The 23,414-nt window shown below is 39.4% G+C and overlaps 1 protein-coding gene across 1 annotated transcript in view; it reads right to left on the reverse strand.

The window, feature by feature from the left end:
- Positions 1 to 10,745: 10,745 nt before the first annotated feature.
- The window catches only part of POU6F2 (POU class 6 homeobox 2), a 247,270-nt gene continuing 234,601 nt past the window's right edge, over positions 10,746 to 23,414 (reverse strand). The window contains exons 8-9 of the mRNA XM_042888910.1: positions 14,691 to 14,859; positions 10,746 to 11,478 (exon numbers count right to left, since the gene is read on the reverse strand). Coding sequence (XP_042744844.1) covers positions 10,974 to 11,478; positions 14,691 to 14,859 — 674 coding nt within the window. The 3' untranslated portion in view covers positions 10,746 to 10,973. The remainder of the gene's footprint in view (positions 11,479 to 14,690; positions 14,860 to 23,414) is intronic.

A 23,414-nucleotide genomic window follows, 5' to 3' on the forward strand; every position in this document is an offset into this window, starting at 1 on the left:
TCCCTGCTCTTTGTGTTCCTGCTTACACAGAATGCCTGATGAGTTTTGATGCCCAGACTGGTTTATAATGCTCAAAGTCAGGTTACTGATGCAATTACTTGGCACTCGATATACAACAGGTATGACATGATAATGCTATAATTTCTCTTATTAGTGGTCAAATTGTGAGTTTGTTAAGGTACCTTCAGAAGGAAGGATTTTAAATGCAAAGGAATAAACAATGGCATTTTAAAAATATTTAGCAGTTCTTAGTCTTGCATTTACCCTGTTTTCCCCAGTGTTGTCCCCCAGATTATCTTCAGCAGCATTTATGGCATCTACTTATGACTCTGTCTGAAGAGTCAAAGATGCACATACCATTGATGATGAGATAAGGTCATAAAATCATAGAATTTTTTGAGTTTGGAGGGACCTTTAAATGTCATCTGGTCCAACTTTCCTGCAATGAACAGGGACTCCTATAGCTAGATCAAGCTGCTCAGAGCCTGGATCGATTTGACCTTGAATGTCTCCAGGGACAAGGCATCCACCCATTCTCTGGACAACCTGTTCCAATGCCTCACCACCCTTACTGTAAAAAAACTTCTTCCTTACGTCCAATTTAAATCTCACCTCATACTGTTTGAAACCACTATCCCTATGTTTCCACAGCTAGTAACTGAAAATAGCTGTTAGTGTCCAAGAAATAACCTCTTTCCTTCAGGAAATGTAACTCCAATTTTGGGGGTATTTTCATTCTCCCTTGTATAAGAAGATATAATTGCACTGAAATTGTAAAAAGGACAGAGACAAGATGGCATAAAAATCACTTGAGTACCTCCTTTGAGAGAAGAAATTAGAGTTCTCATATCTTTGCCTTCTTTTTATAACAGTTGATAGTGAAAAGAAAGATTTCTGTTTATACAGCAAATAAGAAATGTTATCAACAGTGCAAGCAAACACAGGATTTTTAAAGTCCATAGCATTAAAAAGTAGCAGAAATGATTGAATGTCAGCAGAAGTTCGTCAACTGATTAAAAAAAAGTGAATGAAGCTGCTTCAGGATATCAATTGCAAATTGCCACACTATTAAGGTTCCTGCAGATCACCTTCTTATTCAGTTCTTTAAGACCTTTAGCATCTTGAGATCATTTTAGGAACCATCACTGAGAGAGAACAAATGATGTGGGAGACATTCCTGTTGATGATAAGCTGGATGGGGCGTGGAATTTTTGTTAATTGAAAGCTAGGAGCTCATTAGCTGAACGTCATCAGCCTGTGGTGTCTAAACAGAAGCAAGCAAGACCAGACCTGGTGGATGGTGGTGACAGTGGAAGCCATTCCACATTTTGAAGCTGCTGCTCCACAGAAACAGAACCTTATGTTGTTCTAGAACTGCCCCACCCATGTGGTCCTTAGAATTACAGTACTGCAAAAGCCATTTTCAGCTCCCTCTTGAGCCTCTATATGTGTATGCTTGTGTGTGTGGCTTGAATCAAGACATAACCACAGTGAGTGTGCATGTGACTGCTCGTTGGGCTTTTGGACTGAGAAGTCAGTTGATGTCCAGATTCGAGACCATTGGTCTTGTGATAAGTACAAACTGGGGGATGAGAGACAGGAGAGCCACCCCATGGAAAGGGATCTGGGGTTCTGGTTGGTGGCGAGTTGAATCTGAGTCAGCAGGGTGCCCAGGAAGCCATCAGGGCCAACTGTACCGGGGGGTGATGCATCAGGGCCACACTGCCAGCCAGGTGAGACAAAGGGGTTGTACCACTGTGCTCTGTTCTGTGCAGCCTCACCTCCAGCACTGCATGCAGTTTGGGCACCACAATATAAGAAGGACATAAAACTATGAGAGGGTGTAGAGTGCAAGGTGTATGGAAAGTGGCTGAGGTCCCCTGGTTCGTTCAGGTCAAAGAGCAGGCTGACCTACAACTCCTCATGATGAGAGCAGAGGGCCAGCATTAATCTTTGCTCTCTGGTGAGAGTGTCAGAAACTGAGGAAAGGGCATGGAGTTGTGTTGAGGGGAGAGTCAGGGTGGGTGTTAGGAATAGGTTCTTCAGTGACAGGGAACTGGGCATGGAACAGATCCCCAGGGCAGTCTAGAAGCCCAAAGCTACCAGAGTTCAAGGAGTGTTTGGACAATGCACTCATGCATAGAATTTGTGTGGTCGTGCGTGGAGCCAGGAATTGGACTCGATCCTTGTAGGACCCTTCCATCTGGGGATATTCTGTGATTCTCTGATTTTATGAATTAGTTTAGTGCCTGAACACAACAAGATGCAGTTTTTGTGCATGAACACAATAAGATGAAGGACTGGATATTACATGAGCTGCTATGAGCCCTGCCCTACAATTGCATTTGTTCGTTAGTAAAGGCTGATACTGGCATTTCACAAGAAATCAGAGCAGTTGAGTCTAAGTTAAAAACCACAGTCACTGTTGGGCAGCTACCTGGTGACTGACCACAATTGTACATAGTGTGTCATAAAGGCAACAGTAAAAGACAATGAACAATAAAAACAAACAAAAAAAAAAAAAAAAAAAAAACAGAACAAAACAAAGCAAAAGAAACAACCCAAACCTCGAGGTCTGTAGAGCACAGGGAGAGAGGAGGAAAAAAATTTCTAACTCTTGAATCTCAATTATTTTCAAGAACACTGTGATCTCATATGGGAGCAATTCATATTGAATCTGAATTCTCAGATTAAAAACTAAACCCCAAGAGACCTTTTCCTCTTTATCAGTCTGTTTGGCTTCCTGAGTACTTGTTTAATTGAAGTTTCAGTTAACAGAATACAATCTTTACTTACTGAAACCCTACTAATACTGCAAGTTTTTCTCCAAGATTCACATTTAGACTGTGATTGATCATGAAATGGTTGTACAAGGCTACATATAAACATGCCTTCACTTCATACTTCTCTTAGTTCCAGCATTCTTTCTACCTCATCTGTCTTGAGGGAGAGGCAGAGCTCAGATAGGACTTATGATTCTATGATAAGAATATTGCAAATATATTTCTATGATAAGAATATTGCAAATATATTATCTACTGCAAGAAATGCGAAAGAGAGACCATAGAAAAAAATGTGCTTCTAAAGATCTTTGCCTTAATGTTTCACTTATGGAGCTTCAAAGTACTGCCACAGCCAAGCTCTAGAAATGTTATTCTTAAGTAGTCAGGAAGGAGGGGGTGATTTCTTACTGTTAACTTTCATTGGCTTTACAGTAGGATTTATTTTGAGCTTTCAGTTGTCAATGTAAAAACAATTCAACTTGCAAAGTCAGAATTTCTTGTGGCTAAACAATTCAAGTTACTTAAGTAATCGTAGGTAGAATCATGTGCCTATAAGGCACCTAAAATACTTGTAATATCACTCAAGGATAAAACTCTGCATTTTTAAATTGGGCAGGGGGAATTGTGCTCTAATTGATGGTGGTGATTGCTTGATCATGTTGAATGAAAGACTAGATTTTTTATATTTTAGTAGCTGGTAGAAAAGTAAAAAGGGTCATTCTCCTGATGTAGGGAACCTGCTTTGGCAGGGGGGTTGGACTCGATGATCTCTGGAGGTCCCTTCCAACCCCTACAATTCTGTGATTCTGTGATTCCATGTCATTGCACCATGTAAACAGATGAGTTTGAAATATGACTTCAAGTCATGATGGTACCACAACACCTTCTTTCTCTTTGCTCTCAACTTCTGCTCAACTTTGGATTCAGCTGCTTTTGTGTTAGAGCTAAGAAGGGTTTCTGTACTTAAAAGCTTGTCTACTTTTGCCACGTACACTAGCTGGTCTAACAAACGGCTACATCCCTATTATTTTTGCCCTACTTGTGAAGCCTGTATCATCATGTCTACAAAAAAATTTACCTTTCCCCTTTATCTTTCTTATGTATCCCTGAAAATGCAGTAGAAAATGCGGAGAAAAAAGAAATTGCCATCTGGAGAAATTAAAGATAAATAAATATCTCACATGTTCTCTGTATTTTGTGTGCAAATAAATATTTTGCTTTCATTTTTGATTATTGAACATGTGGTACTGGAAGCATAAAACAATATTCAACAAAATCAGGGGGAAAAAAGCTTTGCAAAAGTTTTGTTCCCAAGTGTCAAAATGATCACAGAACCTTAGAATCATAGAATCACCAATGTTGTAAAAGGTCTACAAGATTGTCTAGTTAAACCATCCACCCACCACCAGTATTTCCCCATTAAGCCATGTTACTTAGTACAACATCTGAATGTTTCTTGAACACCTCCAGGAAAGGTGACTCAACCACCTTCCTGGGCAGCCTGTTCCCGTGCCTGACCCATCTTTTGGAGAAATTTTTCCTAATATCCAACCTGAACCTCCTCTGGCACAACTTGAGGCCATTCCCTCAAATCCTATCACTAGTTACCCAGGAGAAAAGGCTGACACCGACCTTGCCACAACTTTTCCCCTGAGCCTCCTCTTCTCCAGACCGAACTGTGCCAGTTCTGTCAGCTGTTCCTCACAAGGTGTGTGCTCTTAGCCCCTCGCCAGCTTTGTTGCCCTTCAATGGACGTGCTCCAGGGCCTTGTATCTTTCCTGCAGTGAAGGGCCCAAAACTGGAAACAGTACTCAAGGACCAGCCTCACCAGAGCTGAGTACAAGGATGTGATCACCACCCTGCTCCTGCTAGAAGACCTATTTCTGGTACAAGTCAGGATGTTGTTGGCCTTTTAAACTGCCTGAGCACACTGCTGGCTCATGTTTAGCTGATCATCAACCAATATACCCAGGTCCATTTCTTTCACACAGTCTTCCAACTGCTCTGCCCGAAGTCTATATAGCATTGCCTGGAGTTGTGGTCAAAGCGCAGGACCCAGCTCTTGGTCTCGTTAAACTTCATCCCATTGGCTTCGGCCCAGCAGTCCAACCTGTCTAGATCCCTCTGAAGGGTCTTCCTATCCCCCTGAAGGGTCTTCCTATCCCCAGGCAGCTTGATACTTCCTCCCAGCTTGGTGTTATCTGTGAACTTACAGAGGATGCACTCAGCCCCTTTGTCCAGACCATCAGTAAAGGTATTAAACAGAACAGGCCCCAACACTGACCCCTGGGCAGCACCACTTGTGACTGGTCACCAGCTGGATTTAACTCCGTTCATCACCACTCTCTGGGCCTGGCCCTCCAGCCATTATTTTACCCAGCAAAGAGTGTACTTGCCCAAGCATGGGCTATCAGTTTCCCCAAGAGAATATTGGGGGAGACAGCATCAAAGGCTTTGCCTTCATCAACAGCCTCTCCCTCATTCACTAGGTGCACCACTTGATTGTAGAAGATTAGATTGGTCAAACACGAACTGCCTTTCAAGAACCCATGCAGACTGGGCCAGATCCTTCAGTTGTCCCACATGTGCTGCGTGGTCTCACTCAAATAGATCAGTTCCATAACCTTTCCTGGCACCAAGGTCTGGCTGACAGGCCGTAGTTCTCTGAATCCTCATAACCCTTCTTGTACATTGATAAGCCTCTAATCCTCTCAGATCTCTCTAATCGACCAGAAATGCTGATAGATGGTGGAAAGCTGCTTGGGAATCACTTCTGCCAGCTCTCTGAGCATCCTCAGGTGGATCCCATCTGTCCCCACATACTTGTGACAGTCCAGCATGGTGCAGTAGGTCTCCAACAGTTTCCATCTGAATCACAGGGGAATTGTTCTGCTTCCCATCTGAGACTTCCAGGTCAGGGGTAGAGTACCCCAAGGATAATTTTTAAAGACAGATGTAAAGAAGGCATTGAGAACCTCGGCCCTTTTCCTTATCCTTGGTGGTCATGTTCCCCACCACATCCAGTGAAGGATGGAGATCCTCCTTAGCACTCCTCTTACTGTTCTAATATTGTCAGAATTTTTTTTCTAGATCTTATTTTTTGCCATTAAATGAATTTATAAGGCGACTGAATTTATTTCACAAAACCTGTTAACGTTTCAGAATCATGCATTCAGTCTAAATTCAATAACTCGGAGCAAATGGCTTGAATTCTGCTGTCCAACATTACAGTCACTGAAAGTAAAGAGGAACAAACTTTATGAGCTTTGCAAAAGTGCAGAAGTCATCTGAAAGGATAAACCAAGCTTACCAACACATTACTTTTCCATACCTTACCTGGCTTTGCTATGGGAGCCACAGCAGAACTGAGAGATTCACTGGCTGGGGACTTCGTGCCCATCTGTGCTCTGCTGCTGTTGGCCTGGGCTATAGCACACACTCACTTACCTGATCCCACAGTATTCCATCTGTAGATCCTCTGCTCTGCTTATCTGTGGAGAAAAGAAGACATCACCAGTGTAGGCGCCCTCTCTGGATATAGAAACATTCCTAGTTTTGCAGATGGAGTGATGCCCAGTGGTGCAAACATATTTTCTTTCTTCCTTTTTTTTCTTTAAGCTTTTAACTATTTTTGTATTGAACTGATGCGAAATTACATGAACTCTGATCATGTGAATAATACATGAGATTTAAGACAAACACATGAAAGTTTATTTTTCATGTCAAACAATTCTTTATTTTTTATGGTACAAATTAAAAGTGACAGATCTGAAGCTGTTAAGAAATACACAAAGTGCAGCTTTACTGACCATACAGATATTGCTCTAGATTAAGTACAGTTTTTGTCAGTTTATTTATTTATTTATTTATTTTCATGTTAAGCAACCTGTGCAGATAAATCAGCTTTGGTTTCAAAGTCAGAGTAGTAAGGAGCTTTTAAATATCCAGTTTGGTTTCTCGGTCACAAGTCCACCACGCCAACTCCTTTTGGAATTAATTAGTACTTTTTAGCAACAAAACACAGTCCGTTTCATACTGCCATCTTTCCTCTGCATGCCCCATGCATGGAAAAACAGATCTCTTTGCAGTGCTTCATAAGTGACCCTGGTGACCATTCTGTAGATTATAGCACATAGGACAAAAAATAATAATAATAATAATAATAATAGTAGTAATAATAATATCACTTTTTAACAATAAATAAACAAATGTGCCCACATAATCTCAAGTTGGAAACAAGCAAACCACATGACAAAAAGCTCATTACAAAATGTTATCCAAACAGATTTTACAGTCAAACATTGACATGGAAATTAATTTCCGCTCTTATCTTCTTGTTTGAATGTTGGTCAATAACTGGGTACAAGTAGAGTGCTGAGGTAAAACACTGATGAACAGTTTTATTTTTGTACTTCTTTTTTTTTTTTTTTTTTTTTTTTTTTTTTAAATAGTAACAGTTTAGTATTGCGAGATTGTCAGCAACATTTAGCCATATCTATACAATGTGCATATACCTACATACATTGAGCTTTGGTCCAGCATTGAGAAGACGAGCAAAGGCATTTTACATATTTCTTTTTGGTTATAGCTTGAGTTCTTTGATACGCCTCTACTTGTTCCTTCCTAGCTCCTTTTTGCGTTCTTGTTCTCTCTACTTTTTTTTTCTTCTTTTTTTTTCTTTTTTATTTTGTTAATAACATAAAGAAACTGGAACCATTTGAACGCATTGGATTTCTTCAACTGTCCAAAACAGCTTTTGAGTGAAAAAAAAACTTAAAAAGACAAAAATCATATCTGTAATTGAACCCTTGGTTCATTATTCAAATGATAATTTTATATATATATATATATATAAAAAAATTCAATGATCAATAAATTGGAAAGCCATTAAACCTTCACACATGACTGAAGAGACTTCTGTTTTATTTGCTGGTAGCAATCTATCTTTTAGTCACATGCAAAATTAAAAGGTATTCAAATGTAATCAATAGATGAAAATTGTTTACAAATGGAATCCAGAAATGTTGCCAGTAACGAAACAAAACAAAATATTTATGGCCCCCGAAAGATGTATGATTCACATGTAATTTATCTTCCTAAGAATCTGTTCAGGCACCATTTATGCCTCATAGCAAAAATTTGTTTATAAAAAAATGAATATAAGAAGCATTACAACACTTTATAAATAATTTACAAAACATAATATAAAATTAGAAAACTGTAAAAAAAACTCTGCACATGAATGACTTGAAGACTCTGGGATGAACACCATTTTTTCTTCCAAGCTGGCGATTTATATTTATTTCACATTTTCACTGTCCTAGTTATATCCCTCTGATATGTACTTTGGAACAGAAAAGACCTTATATAACCACCGCCAGCACATTTTTAAACATTTAGTATCTTTCGTATGCTGTTTAGTTAACTTTTCTTCTTGGGAGATTTTTTTCATCACAAAATTTAGAGCAGTCTCTGGGAGAATCAGAAATTTTGTTTTTAGGCAACAAATGGTTGGATGGTTTTGTTCCCAGGCTGTTGATGACTGGCATGAGGGATGGGCAGATGCTCTCAAGGGTGGATGAACAAGTAAAATGTTTATGGCATCAATGGCCAGACAATTAGTCATGTGCTGGAGATGTGGGTAGGGTGTCCAATTCCAAATACTGTTTTTCCCTCCTCATTTCTGGGTGGTCTCCTGATCATTATGTAAATTGAATTGTGGCTGTACGTTTAGCTCTGTTCAGTATAGGTAAACAGATATATCCATGGAAATTGGTGCCTGTGAATAGAGGGGAAAAAAGGTAACCCAGAGGGGCAGATGTTGCTGCTCTCTACTTCACATGCTTAGCTTGGGTAAAGTGGCTTTTTTGGCCCTTGCACAGTTTACCTGTGGCTACTGAGGGTTTTTTTTTTTATTTTATTTTATATTATTATTTTTTTTTTTCCCAGAAGATGTTTATATATCAATAGTTGGAAAACAGTCAATAACAATTCTCACTCTCCTCCCATAAAAGCAATACTGAAAATATCCTTAAACATACCCCGCTGAAGCTTGAAGTCTAGGATGCATTCACTGGATACGAGCCCAGTCTGGAGTACTGAATACTTCAGCGCTCTCCAACCCTGACCTTTGAGAGTGCTCACATTTAGATGCAGTTTCTGGCACAGATGATAGCCTCAGAAGCTTTGAAACTCCACCAGTAATGAAACAAACACTCCACGTTACATGGCAAATCCCATTAATAAAATAGCAGGGGCTAGATTCAAAGCCCAGTTAAATCAATGGAAGTCTTTCTTTCACTGTGTTTTGGATATAGCCTTGAGTTCTTGAAAACATAATTCTGTATGAGATGTGCTATTTGTAGACTCCAGCACTTTGGGAGCCTTCTTCAGCATCCTGGGCAGGTTAGCAAAAGTCCAGTACAACAACCCTGAAGTCAGTGAACGCATGCAAAAGTTACACCAGCAGAATTTTACTCTATCATCCCTACAGCGAGGACCAAATAGCAAAGGCTAAGTTTTGGTAAGCTCTGCTTAAGACGTAACTTCCATCCTAGTAATAGGCTGAATCTCATAGGCTGGAGCAGCTTTCATCACAAGATGAAAATCACGGTGACCTTCATGGACCAGGATGCAGCCCACCTAGAACCAGCAACACTTTTCTCTCATGAGCCTTCTCATGCTCCTATGTCCAGTGTCCACAGTGCTTTAGCAGACATCTGCCCTATCAAAATGGAAGTTATAGAAACAAATTGTCTTTAAAGAGAAAGCTCCTCATCTGAAACATATTGCAGGTCACCAACCTCACTATCCCCAAAAGATATTCAGTAGGTTTTCCTATATCCTGACAGTGGGCAAACATCTATATCAGGATGAAAATAAATAAATAAAAAAGCAGAAGAAATGAAGCACTGCCACTGAGGCAGGCCACAGTAACACAACGATCAGAACACCCTCATCACTTCTTGGCCTGTCTGTCTGTTTCCATCAGAATCTCAGGAAATTTCTTTGGCTAGCAGACTTTGGAGAGAAAATTGCTTCAAACAGAGCCTTGATAAAGACACAGTACTGTGCCAAGTGTGCAGTTTATGTTCATACTACAAATGAATTTTGGTAGCCTCTCAAGGTTCTTAACTAAAGGACTGAGAAATCCCAAGCTATGCAGCTGACAATGGGCTGCCAGTTTATCAGACACAATCTTAATCCTTTGTCCTCTATTGTAGTTCAGCATATGGGTATGAAAGTGTTCAGGTCGCACTTCTCTTTCTAAATATCTTCAAACAGTACTGGGTTATGGGATTGTAGGGAAAGGGTGGAGAATGAGCTGAAGGCAGCAAAAAGAGTCATTAAATAAAAAAAAAATCAAAAGTAGAAATGCCAACTGAGATTTACGCCCTTAGAAGACAAATACCAAACCCTGCAAATCACAATTAAAAAAATGATTTTTTGGCACCCAAACACTTGGAGATTGCATAACTGTCAGCTAAAAACAAACAAAAGAAAAGGAGGTGACCATGATGGAATGGCTTTGACACCTGTTTTACACACCTGCAGGGGTGTGACCATGGATGAGAGAAATTAATCCTGTTGTTTTCCTCTTTGTAAAATACAAATGTAAAAATTCGTAACACAGATTTACACCATTAAAAGAGTAGACTAACAATCTAGTTTGCAATTCCATGTTTCTGACTTTGGTTAATAGTTTTCTTAGTGAATCAGCACTTGATACCTGAAAGGCTACAATCACTCCTCCAGGTGGCAGGCTTGTATTCTCTTTTAAACAGATAAAAGGTTTTTTTTTTTTTTTTTTTTTTTTTTTTTTTTTTTTTGGCGTGTTTTCTTTTTTTTTTTTTCCTTAAAATGTGTTCACATTTTCATAATATACAGAAAAAAGTCAGCAGTTATTTGGTTTACTTTAAGTCCATTAAAAAAAAACAACAAAAAAAAACAACTGGCTTTTTCTTTTTCTGGGGAACTAATTCTACGACACACACGCTAAGTGTTGTGCAGTTCTTTGTTTTGTTTTTATATAGGAAAACTCACGGACATTTATAAACTGTTCTGTCCTTCTTGTAGTTTTCTCAGTCATTTACTTACAAGGGTGATGAACAGGTATTTTCACAGAGTTCGAATGGTTAGGTTTCTGTCGGTGCAGGGTTTTTTTGTGTGTGGTTTTGTTTTGCTTTGTTTTTAGGAGTTTTCTTCCAGTGAGTCTGTTAAGGGCTCCATAGGAACTGCTGTCGCAGGCTCATGCTGTTTCAAACGTTTAATTGTGTTCTTCAGTGCTTGCCTCTTATTGCAGAACCAAACTCTAACTACTTCCCGGTCATAGTTCAGTTTCTCTGCAATCTCTGTCATTTCCTGCCCAGAGGGGTGCGTGTTCTTCTCAAAGTGAGCATTCAAGATCTCAAGGGCCTGTGGCGTGAATGAGGTACGCCTCTTGCGCTTTTTGGATGGTTCACTTCCGATAAACTCGGTAAGGTTCTGCATACCTGCTCGATGGCGGGCCTCAGCCTCAGCCATCCACCGCTCAAGCACCGGCTTTATCTTCTGGGCACTTTTAGGGGTGATGTCCAGCTTTTCAAACCTGGCAGGATACAAAAGGCCAGGGTTCAGTTTGGCTGTCAGACTGCTAGCTATAGTGTTCTCTTGGGCTTCCTGTGGTAGGAAAAAGTGGCTTCTCAGGATGGTGTGTCTGAGGGAAAATTGAGAAAGAAGAGTCTTACACTGATGCTCTGCCAGGGTGGGACTTCCTGCCTGCCTGACTAATTGACTGGCAGAGATAATTTACAATGGATTACCAAAACTAACAGATATCTATATCCATTAATATATATATAGCCAGATATTTAAACTATCACAAAACAAATACTACAACAAAATTCTAAGCACGCTGAATAATACAGGTTATGACTCCCATTTTCATATTTCTGACGATCTTCAAAACCCTTCAGGTTAAAATCTAATTACAGGAAATGACATCGAAGGCAATTGCTTTTTATCGTCTCTTCTTTGCGATTAATCCCTTTGTTTCCCTTCCCATCCCATCTGGTCCAAATACCACAGCTTTAATAACACAAACCAATGGCAGCTACTAGCCTCTGAATATCACATTTACTTTCCTTTCATTTTTCAGCAATTTTCACCGTTTGCAAGTTAACACTATATCCTTTTTCTGCGTCCGAAACAGATTCCCGTAGCTCCAGTGGTGTCCGGCTGAAACAGCTGGATGCTTTGCAATTATCTTCACTACCCCCACAACGTGCAAAGACAGACTCATGTTTTCCAGATGAAACCCAGCATAATAGTCTACTAATATGCTGTGGCACCAAGCTGGGTTTATTGTGGGATTTCTACAACCCGTACCAGAATGATATCATTTCCTGTAAATGAGGTCTTCTATATATCATTTTGCCATCAAAAGTCTTTTGCCAAACCAGATTTTACAAGTATTATAAGACATCTGGAAAAGCAGCTACACAAAGCTTTCATCTTTTCATAAACAAGCAGAAGAGCTGAGTTCATTCTTCAAGCCATGTAAGTTTTTGTTTCTTTTATTTGTCAGGTTCATACTCTCTTACTATGCATTAAAAATGTCTACGCCCAATTCGTCTGATGCCACCCATTCATATTTCTCTACTTCACCCACGTCCCTCCCACACGCTGACATATTTAATCCAGGAGACAGTTACTGCCTGGTGCTGCTGCCCTCTCCAGCTTTCCCAGTACTCGAGCACCACTGCCACAGCTGATCACGCTGTGCATGGGAGATGAGACTGGCTGAGTCAATATCTTGGTGCAAAGCAACTCAATGGCTGGAGTTGGCAGCTTTAAGAGACTCTGTTTGGCGCATGGCAGCTGCAGGAAATACTTCAGCAACAAACAAAGCATTTCCCACAAACAAAAAAAGAGACGAAATAATAATAATTTCAAATAATAACACGCCTGGCATCCTAGTGTGGGACTGGCTGCAAGGTGTCCATCCTTGGCACCCAGTGATATTTGGGTCATGTTGGTCGTTCAGCTTGATTTCGTTGCTGCTCTTTCCATTGAATCTCCTTTGTTAACATTAAAAGAAATGTTGAAACTTCTACTTCTGAGTAGCAGCATACTGCCACTGGAACATAATAACGTGGTGTCTAACAAGAAATGCATAGTCATAGCAGATTATTACACCCCCAAATGATAGCCATCCTTAGGGGTCAAAGGAAAGAAAAACCACTATTACTTTGCAAATATCTGGGACCAACTTCTGCATCCAGTCGTGTTGTTCTTAGCCATTTACCCATTTACCCCTCAAATGTGGCAAAATTTGCCCTTTGTCAAAGGCTTCCATATGTCTTGGCTTTACTTAGCTGTGTCTATGCTCCAATTTCCTCTTTATTTGGGTTTTCATGATAATACATTAGCGAAGAACCCTTTTGCTTAGTAAAATTCAACAATCCCCACTGGTTTTCTCAGGCATGAGGTAGATTGAGGAAATTAGGAGACGGCAAATTAGGCATAGGCAAAAGGAACTGCAATTTATCACTTAGAAGTATTGTTTATTAAAGAGTATCTTCAGGCTACAAATTGGGAATTGCCAAAACTCCACCTGTATTAGGCATTCTTTACCAACTGACCATAAGAAAGAAAAAAAACTTAAGCAACAGGGAGCAATAGCATTCGTATCATTGGCTTTGCTTGTTAGTGTTGATACTGCAGAACATGTTGTTTGGAATAACGATATACAAGTCTTGAAACAAATTTCCCAGCAGTAGTATCCTTGTATAGACTGAATAAAGGTTATTTTCTACAGGGAGGTATCTTATAAGAAAAAACAGTAGGGGAGGCCATAGAAGTGAGAGGATCCTATGGAGCTTTTTGTATTTAACAACAATCAATGGGTTTTATGGAAAATCATTGAGCAAAATGTGAGCTGCAAGCTCACTACCCCATACTGATGTTATTTATAACCTTAGTCTTAAACTGCAGGAAAAGTACACTTCCGTTCTATGGGGAATACATTAAAAGTATAAAGAGCAGATAAAAAGACAGAACATTTCATGGATCACCAAGAACAAAATCCACTTAAATGAGCTTAGAGTTGGTTTCTTGGCTTTCACTGATGGAGTAGGACTATAAGGCATTGCCCAAGAGGAAAAAGCTGTTACCTAAGTGTGTTTGTTATCTCATGCATAAACATGGCATTACTGTAACACACATACATGCATGTACGGTGTTTGCTTCTAACTAACTCTGTCACGACTGTATTACTATTTCCCATGATTAGGGCACATTTCTAGTCCTGCTTTGCATTCATGGGTTGTCTGTTATTTTTTAATTAATTACTTATTTATTAATATATATTTAGGTGATAAAAGATGAATAGCTGCTGATTTGCAAGATAGCAGGAAAGATACTTTTTTCCCTTCTGTGTTGCCTAGTTAAATCATTAACATCCTATATACGAAGTGCTAACCACAGTAATACAGGTTTTAACTTAGCAGGGGTGCAGCCATGAAATATTTGTTCAGTAACCCTATCTGTAGAAAATGGCACAGTATGAAGAGGGTCAGCTGGTGCTTATCCAGCACCAGCAGGGTTTCCAACTTGTCTACTGAATTAAGTCTCTATGCTAGGAACATTGTTTCTCACTTGTTCAAAAAGTAGAAGGGAAGAAAAAAAAAAAAAAAAAAAAAAAAGAATGTAGAAGGGGGGAAAAAAAAAAGACCAAAGTTACTTGAGGGCTACACAAGAAGAACATCTTATCTGCCAAGATACCAACATATCGGTGAGTTTAAATCCCTGAAAAAAATAACACATTCTAAAAAGATATGACTCCAACCTGAGCATGCTCCTCACGATAAACTGAATAATTCTGAAGAACAAAGAGAGGAGAGGAGAGTTTATGATGTAACTTGTTACCTGCAGATGGCAGACTGGCTATAGGCTGGGCCTTCAGTGGCGCTTAGGGCTTGGCCAACTTGAGTCTGGGTCAGGCCAAGGGACAGGCGCCGGATTTTAAAAGCTTTGGCAAATTCTCGGATTTCTTCCAGATTCACCCCATCCACTTCTCCAGTGGCTGTTTGAGGATCTGTTGAAATATTTTTTGAATTGTGTCAGTTCTTCACGTCATGTATGAGTGGGTTATGGCTTACACCATATATTTCACTGTCATGTTAATTTATTTTTCGGTACTTGTCTCTTTCTCCCATAAACAGAAGCGGGCTCGCTTTGCCAGGTGTGTTATAAAGGGTGTTCAGGTTGCTAAAATCTAACAAAGCAGCAATGCTTCCAGGTGGTGGTGAAAGATGTTCAAAGACATCATTGCTGAATTCCTGAAAAATGGGCAAGCTCCCCTCAGCGCGAGGGGTTGGCTGGGGTCCTCACTGCCATCTGGGCTTCACAATCTTTCCTCCCACTTCTGACAAGTCACGTTCCCTGTTCCCCCTTCTCACTGCATGCACAAGACAGGCTTCTGTCAACGTATTTATTTGCAGTCTGTGGGGAGTGCAAAACACACACACAAACTGCTTGGGTTTTTAACTTGAAAGCAAGACTTTCCATTTCATCTAAAATAACTGTCAAATAAGGAGATTTACAAACCTTCCTTCCCTATTCTACAATACTCAGCCCAAACCACTAGTCAAACACCCAAACTAACCCATCAAAAGAACAAGCTCAAACAAAAAGCACACCCTTCCTCATTTAAAAATCGTATTTCAAAATACGCCCTTGTGAAAAGCAGCCTTTCAGTTTTCCTTCTGCCTCCCATCAGGCTGATAATCAAGGAGCGGTGTATTTGCAACATCAGCCATTAGGCTTTGGATGGTAATGCTGCACAATTTTTTACTTTTACATTAGCCCCTCAGAAGATAATGCTTATGATGCTGTGAGAGTAAATCTGTCCTCGCTCTCCATAGTGGTTTTACTGACACAGAAGCCTTTGTCCCTGAAAGGGCACATAATAAAGCATGTCTACCGCAGAAAAGCTCCTTTGGTGCTGGATAACTCAGCCAATTTAGGACTTATCAAGGGAGATGACACAACAGCTGGAGAATGGAACTTTTTTCTCCCCAAGCTACTGATCCCTGGCTAAATGAAAGCGTTTGCCAAGCCAGAGACAGCATGGGACTTGGATGGTGGAAGATTTCAAAGTGTTGTGCAATACTGCGTGTAGTGAAGCCATTCTCCCAGCGAGATATCTCTATTGTTCTTCACCTCATTTCTCAGACTTCTTAGGTGAAAAGTTTGCAGCACAATAACCCATCAATTTCTGTAAATACAAGCAGTTGTCCAAGGACAATGCTAGCCTGCGTTACTATTTTGAACCCTATATTACCCTGGCTCCTGCTAGTGCTGCTACAGCTAAGGGCATGTCAGCATTACAGCAACAACAATTTTATTTTCAGTGGCTTACAAACCTGATGTAAAATTCCCTTATGGTGGAAATGTCCTATAAGAAATCTTTCAGTCCAATAATAGAGACAGAAGGAAGAGACTTCTCTGCTATGAACTTATCCTATATTGATTTGAAGACTGATTGATAAAAGCTTGTGTAGCAATTTTAGAATACACATATATATAGTCAGGAACCACGTGAACTAAGAGTACAGGTAAACAAACGTAAAGGCTGAACCTCATGTTGGCAATACTCAACACTCATCCTGTCAGTATGGTACAGCATCTGTACACACATCAGTGCACTCAAATTGTATAAAGTTAGGAAACATATTTACTTATAAGTAGTGGGAGGCTAAGGTAGGGCTACTTGGTTTTTAAAGTAATTGCCTTTGTGGACGTGAAATGTTCCTCCTCATCCTATACACAGTCTACCTCTCATACCAGATGTGATTTTCATAAGCACAGAGTGGAGCTGGTTGCTTATCAGCCCTTTGGTTCTCTGGATGGCAACAGATAAATTTACAAAATCTCATAAATGATAATGACCTCAGATTCACTTTTGTAAAGGGCACTAAGACAGTGAGTTTTCTCACCTCTTTTCTGCATTTTAAGGCCTCTGACTAGAGGGATGTTACAAAGCACAGTTCAGATGTTCCCAGAGAATGCTTGAATTAGCAAACTTTATTGCTGCTGTCACCTGTAGTGCTCCAGCCCCCTGAATTACTGTTAGGAATATAGAGGGAGGTAAGAAACCTAAGGGATTCTATGCTTGCTCATGTTTACATAGAAGTTCTTCCAAGTTCTGCTGAATTCTTCTGGTATGACATTGTTACAACACTAAGTATCTTGGGAAGTCCTTTCCTGCACAGGGATCTTGGACAAGAGAGAAATTGGACAGAGCTCTCCTAAACATGATGAAAGAACCCCTGTGATGTACTTCAGGAATACGGAAGTACATCTTTATTTATGGTGCAGTATCTGTTGAGAAAGAGGCTTCATTCTTATATAGTATCTTTGGGAGAAGGAAAGTGCTTACAGAGGTGGACACAAATGCTGAAGCCTTTTATCTCTGCACTCAAGGGAAAACAGTGTTTCTATCAAATCAGAAACACTTCTACTGCAGGTATGATTCAAAGCCATTTGAAAACCATAGAAGTAGTCCCTTGATTTCTATCAGCTCCATACTACTCAAGTAGTACTATGAAGCCCTCTCTACTGATATCATCATGTAACATCACCTATCTGTTTTATTCTATTGTCATTAAAATATCATCAATACATAATCTTGGACTTTGTGGACTAATTTATCCATATGCAAAAATATAATCAAATAAGTAATGGACTTGGTTTCAATACGTTTTAATCTTTCAAAACAGTTAAGTGTAGAGTTTACTTCACATTTTAGGAAGAGTTGTTGATTGAAGACTGCAATTAAACTGGTACTTTTTAAATTAAGTGGATTTCTTGCTGTATGGGAACTGCTGAGTCACGGCCTGAACCTCTGATTGATCACCTGAGATGAGCCATGAGTCAGCCAAAGGAGCACAGGTGAAGGCAATTCACCTACTTAAGAGGCAATAGACCTATTTAAGAGCTGGCTACCAGTGGGGAAGGATCTTTTCTGGGGATTGCCTCTACTGGTGTTTTGTGGGTGAGCCCAGAATAAGGGTATGCCTTCCATTTGTTCTCTATTGTTATCATAGCCTACTTTGCCTCACCCTCTTGTTTATTTTGTGATTATAACAGCCTGATATTCTTCGATTATACACTTGCAAAAGACTGTACAGAGACAAGAGGAAAATGAAGAATGCCAATCTCACTAAGTGGTTAGGATCTACAGTAACAATATTTAGAGTGAAGATTCCAAATGTATATTATGGCTTCATACTCTATGATTGTTATGTTTGTGAAACTAATAGGCCCTGGAAAAAGACGAGAGTTTTCTGGGACTACTACATGAAACATACATAGAGCAAAAGAACAAAAAGAAGTCCAACTAAGATTCCACCGAATGTCCTGGTGGATAGAGAAGGTGGACAAGCAGAGCAGAAGAAAAAAATCCATGGGTTCTTCTGTACTAAAAATTTCCTAAAAACTGAAGGGAATACTACTTCCCTCCCACTTCTGAATTCTAATATGAACGTTCTATGAGTTTCCAATGCTTGCAAATTCTCTGGTGATAGGAAGGAGTTGCACTCCAAAGGAGAAAGCAAATTTCTGTAGTGTAGAGTTCTGCTGTGGAAGGGATTACAGGGGTTGGTATCCCCGGTCAGACAGGAGGAGAAAGAGCTGGCAGAGAAAAGCCAACGAAATATAATGTGGATGATAGAGGCAGGACAAAGCACTGTTAATGGGAAATATAGTGGAGCTCAGGGGAAAGAGAAGAATAATTTGTATGTGAGAAGGGTTTTAATTTTATAGTATCAGATGACAGTAAAATGAATTTGGAAAGAAAAAAGGAATGTCATTGAGACCCACGTCCCAGAATATGAGGGGAAGAAAGTGATTTCCACAAATAAAACCTATGCTAGAAAAGGTAAGAAATGAGAAGAGGGATATATCTGAGAACAGAAAAATTAAATACCATATAAAATGAGGGATGGTAATATAGAGTTAAGTGAAGAGAAAACAAAGAAGAATAAAGAGAACAGAGATGGGATAAGACAATACAAAGAAATTGCACAAAAGGGACATGAAGAATGGAAATGAATCTTGCAGCCATCTAGGCAGACCATCTTTTAAAATGTTCTTTCTCTGGTAGTAATCATAATTATACGTATTAAGAAGAACTAGCATTGGTTGATGGTGAAGGATGATGAGGTGAGGATAAGACAAAAGGGAAAAGCTATGAAGCGTGAGACAGGTCAAGAAATAAAAAGTCAAGAAACTTAAGAAGAAAGAAGGGTAAATAAAAAAAAAATACAGGGCATCGCAGGAGGAATAAATGTATAAAACAGATGAAGAGAAGTAGTAAGAGATAAATGATTTTTTTTTTTTTAATTAGAAAATATTTTTTTAAAAAATTGCAAAAAATAATTGCTAATAAATACAGGAAAATGATCAGATCTGATTCTTGATCAGAATGAAGAGTGAAAGGAATTGAAACAGAGCATGGAACAGTAAAGTTATTCAAGCCCAATCCTGACTTGTTTCTCATGGTCTCTTAGTAATTTCAGAGATGTGGCATGACCTCTTGTAGAGTTATTCTTTTAGCAGGTGTGCACAATCTTGCCTCAAGCAATTATTTAGCTACTGAAGTAGCAGCAAACACTCCAGTTTGTGGTTTGCTATGCTGTGTAGAATATGCTGGACAACTATCAAGTATCTCTCTGATTTCTGAGCATGTGAGAACTCTACGCAAAAATGGCAGAAATGTACTGATATTTCCCTCACATTACGTGCTCTGTTGGGTACTTGGGACTGAATGAAGCCTGAAAAATAAATTTACAAGATCAATGCCCAAACTTCTTATTCCTGCATAATCATTGCCACAGTTTTTACAGGGAATTTCTGTGAATGCCCTCTCCCTTTGGAACACTCTTAAGATCCAAGTCTCATCCGTCAGTATAAACGTGTGAAATGTATATTCTTCACCCCAAGTTTCCCACCTGTTCATTTAACTTTCTTGAGGTTTGAACAAGGAAGAAGCACTCCAAGTATCTTCTCAGTGCTATTCATTCTCACTGGCAGGGTATTCAATAAGGCCAATTTTGCTTGGCATTTGCAATATAAGACAAATTTCAGCTCAGCCATTTCTGAAAACTAGGTTAATAAAACATGCTGTTTTGCCTAGGATGAAAAAAAGAAAAAAATTGTAACAATTTCAGTTGTTTTATAACCTTCAGTTCTTGATTCACCACCTTGATAGCTGTCAGAAAGTTAATATTTAAGACAGTAATGGAGTTCTAGCCATCTCGAATAAAAAACTGTCTCAAGTAAGTCCAGGCAAGTGAGCCTCCAAAATTCCTGTTTCCTCAATAGAGAATTGTTAGACCTCTGTGTAGAATCTCCTTTGAGGTTTTCTCTGTACTGAGCCTAGGACTAGAGAATATGGAGAAGAACTCCTCCTGCTGTGGTTGTGGCACTTGCTGTAGGCCAGGATGGCAGTAAGGATAGGGAGACCAAATTGCCTTTCTTCCTGGTGATCATTTTCCACAATCTTCCAATGGCTTTCAGGGAGGGCTGGAGTAGATTTAGATGCAAAGGGGGCAATAATTAACCTTGAATCTGAAGAAAAAGAAATGATGGAAGATGAAGACTGTTAAGAGGCAGAGATATGAACTTGGATCTGAAGAAGGGATAGCCTGATCGTGCAGAGAAGAAAGTAGGAGTCACTTGGGCAGAGGACAGAAATTAGGGGAGAAAAGAGGAAGCACTTGTGATAAAGCAAGGCAGGAGATTACGTTGATTAGATGGTAGAAAGGATGCAGAGATGACCTAGGGACAGAGGCCAAATAGGAGCTGGAAGAGGACTGAAATGAGAAGAGGAAATGAGGGTTCATGGATGATGTGGAAAGTACGGAAAGGAGATGGCTGAGGAAAAGAAGTACTGAGGCCCTGGGAATGCAGATATGTGGAGAACAATGTGAGGAGGTAATGAGAGTGGAGCAGAACAAGTACTACGGGAATCAAGTTTGAGAGGAATGAGTGAAAAAGGCCTATATTCATTAAAGCATCTTCCCCATTCAACCAAACTGATAATCCTATGTCTTGTATGCCTCTGCCTCCATGAACACAGCACATTTCATTCCCTTTTAGAATAGGAAAATAAGATGATAACACAACCTATCAGCTTCTTCATCCATTCATCTGACAGAAGATCTCATATCTCCAGGTAGAAATATAATCTCGCCAAATAACTGACTTATGTTACTATTCTGCTTTTGTTAAAGCCTTGAAATATATCCAAATAAAAAATGAAGTTAAGAGAACAGCCTTAGAGTCATATAAATAAACACTGAAAAGTTACAGAATAGTAGGACAACAGTAGCCTACCATCCTTGTCTGAGTACCAGACCAGTTTTTTTCCACAGATTCCTGTCTTCTCCAGTGCACAAGATGAATGTACTTCATTATGGAGAAAGTGATTGAAGTCTTTTTACTTCTTCAGTGGGTGGCCCTAGACCTCTGCTAAAGCTCTTCACCAAAGGCATAGTTATTCGTTTCCTCTTGAGCTTCTAGATTTTTTGAAATCTTAATTTATTTCCTTGTGTTTCTACAAGATGAGGGTCTTCTCCTTCTCATTCACAGACAAGTGGGCAGATATTAAGGCAAAAGGCATTTTTAGCTACCCTGTCAAGGTCAAGCAGAAGATGAATTTTTAGACCGTGACTTTAAATGGTTCTTTATACAGTTCCACAGTGGAAGTGCACTTTGAATTGTAACTGCGAGTACCAGGTTCTTCTGTAAATTAAAGTCAGGAGTTTCAAGCTGGAAATTGAGGGAGCACTTGTGGAAAAATCAGTTGCAAGTGACTTGCCTGCAATTGCACCACAATTATGTGGTAGATAGATCTACAACTATTCAGCCCTCTGCTGCCAGAAGCAAGACCGCCTTTTGCCCTTCAAGTCCCTACCTCAAATGTTACACACAAACAGGGGAACAGTTTCATGAGCCAGATAGAGAATAAATGCTGGGACAAAAGCTTTCCTTACTGTGTGATTCATCCTTTGAAAAATGCCATTGGAAATTCACAGAATGAAGGATGAGAAAAAAGTGATTCTGTGATGTTAATCACTATATACTTGGTTATTAAAAAATACGTGTTCAAAGAGGAGCTAGATACAGTTGCCCAAACTACTCTTTTTCTAGCATTTCCTAACGTCTGAGTGATTTATGTTATGAAGTTAAAAGGGCTTCTTCCATGTTATTTTTATTGTGTAGGATGCTTACCCATATGGGGAAATTCACTGGAACATCTATTGAGGTTTAGAGTACCCCTCAATAGTTATTCTAGATCTTTTTTTACAAGAGTGTCTACAAGGGAAACTATTCTGGACCAGCCAGAAATAGTTTTTATTCTATACTTGCTATTTTAGTCAATTTTCCCACATAGATAAGATATCACCTTATGTATTTTTAGTGTGAAGCTTCTTATTTGCCTTCTTTCTACAAGTTTGTCTACATGAGAAAATTTACTAGTAGAACTAGAATTTTATAGTAGTGTATTTATTTCAGTATAATTATATCTATATCTATATATCTGATGTACCTACAGCTCTCCATTGAGGTGTATTTGTTCCAGAATAGAAATATTCACACTGGGAATTACACAAGCAAAATTTTATTATAGAATATCCTGAGTTGGAAGGGACTCATAGGGATCATTGAGTCCAACTCCTGGTGACCCAAAAATCAGACCCTATGTCTGAGACCATTCTTCTTGAACTCCAGCATCTTGAATCCATGGCCACTGCCCTGGGCAGACCTGTTCCATGCCCACCACCCTCTGGTGCAGTCCCTGTCCCTATCTCCAGCTACCCCCCCCCCCCATATTATCATGATATTATCACTATATTATCACTCACTATATTATCTCCATATTATCACTATAGTTCTGCTAGTAACTTCTCCATACAAACAATTTCTGAAGTAACCCAACCAAGATTTTGAAATGTTTTCCAAGCCCTTCCTTAGCTTGCATCAGCCATACATTTCACGTTAGCAATACAACACAAATTACACTATTTGTTCATTTGAAATTTGCACACGTAGTTTTCTTCTAATGAAGTCATGCAATACTGATAGATATTGGCAGATGTGCCAAAAATTGTTAATGCTTTTATCCATACTTCTAACCTGTTGTTTTCGCTATATAAAGACCAAAGCAAATCAGGCAATAGTGAAGACTCTGAAATGTGTGATCTGGAAGAAGGGGCTGGTCAGAGGTCAGCTATTACAATCCTAACAACAAAACTGAAGGTAGCTGTTCACAGCATCCTTTTCTCTCCCACATCTAACAGTTCTTAGTTGCTCAAACTGCATAAGCTTCTCCTGCCAAGAAAGGTCTCTCATCTAATGCTAGGGTTTGTAAAACAGTTTGCTACAATAACTAAGCAAACAAATACTAACAAACAAGCAGAATAACCGAAAGTAGAAGGGGCTGCCCTCCAAACATGAAGCAGTGTAATTCATTATACTGATTTAAAACATTCACATTTGCGAAGAATGTAAACTACATTCGAGTTTTAAGAATTGTCCAGTGTTAACAAAGTCAGTTAACAGCTGCTACCATTTTTATGTGCA

This window comes from Lagopus leucura, unplaced genomic scaffold (genome assembly GCF_019238085.1).
Source record: "Lagopus leucura isolate 7727_CA_CO unplaced genomic scaffold, USGS_WTPT01 Super-Scaffold_100157, whole genome shotgun sequence".
In the NCBI taxonomy this organism is placed as follows: domain Eukaryota; kingdom Metazoa; phylum Chordata; class Aves; order Galliformes; family Phasianidae; genus Lagopus; species Lagopus leucura.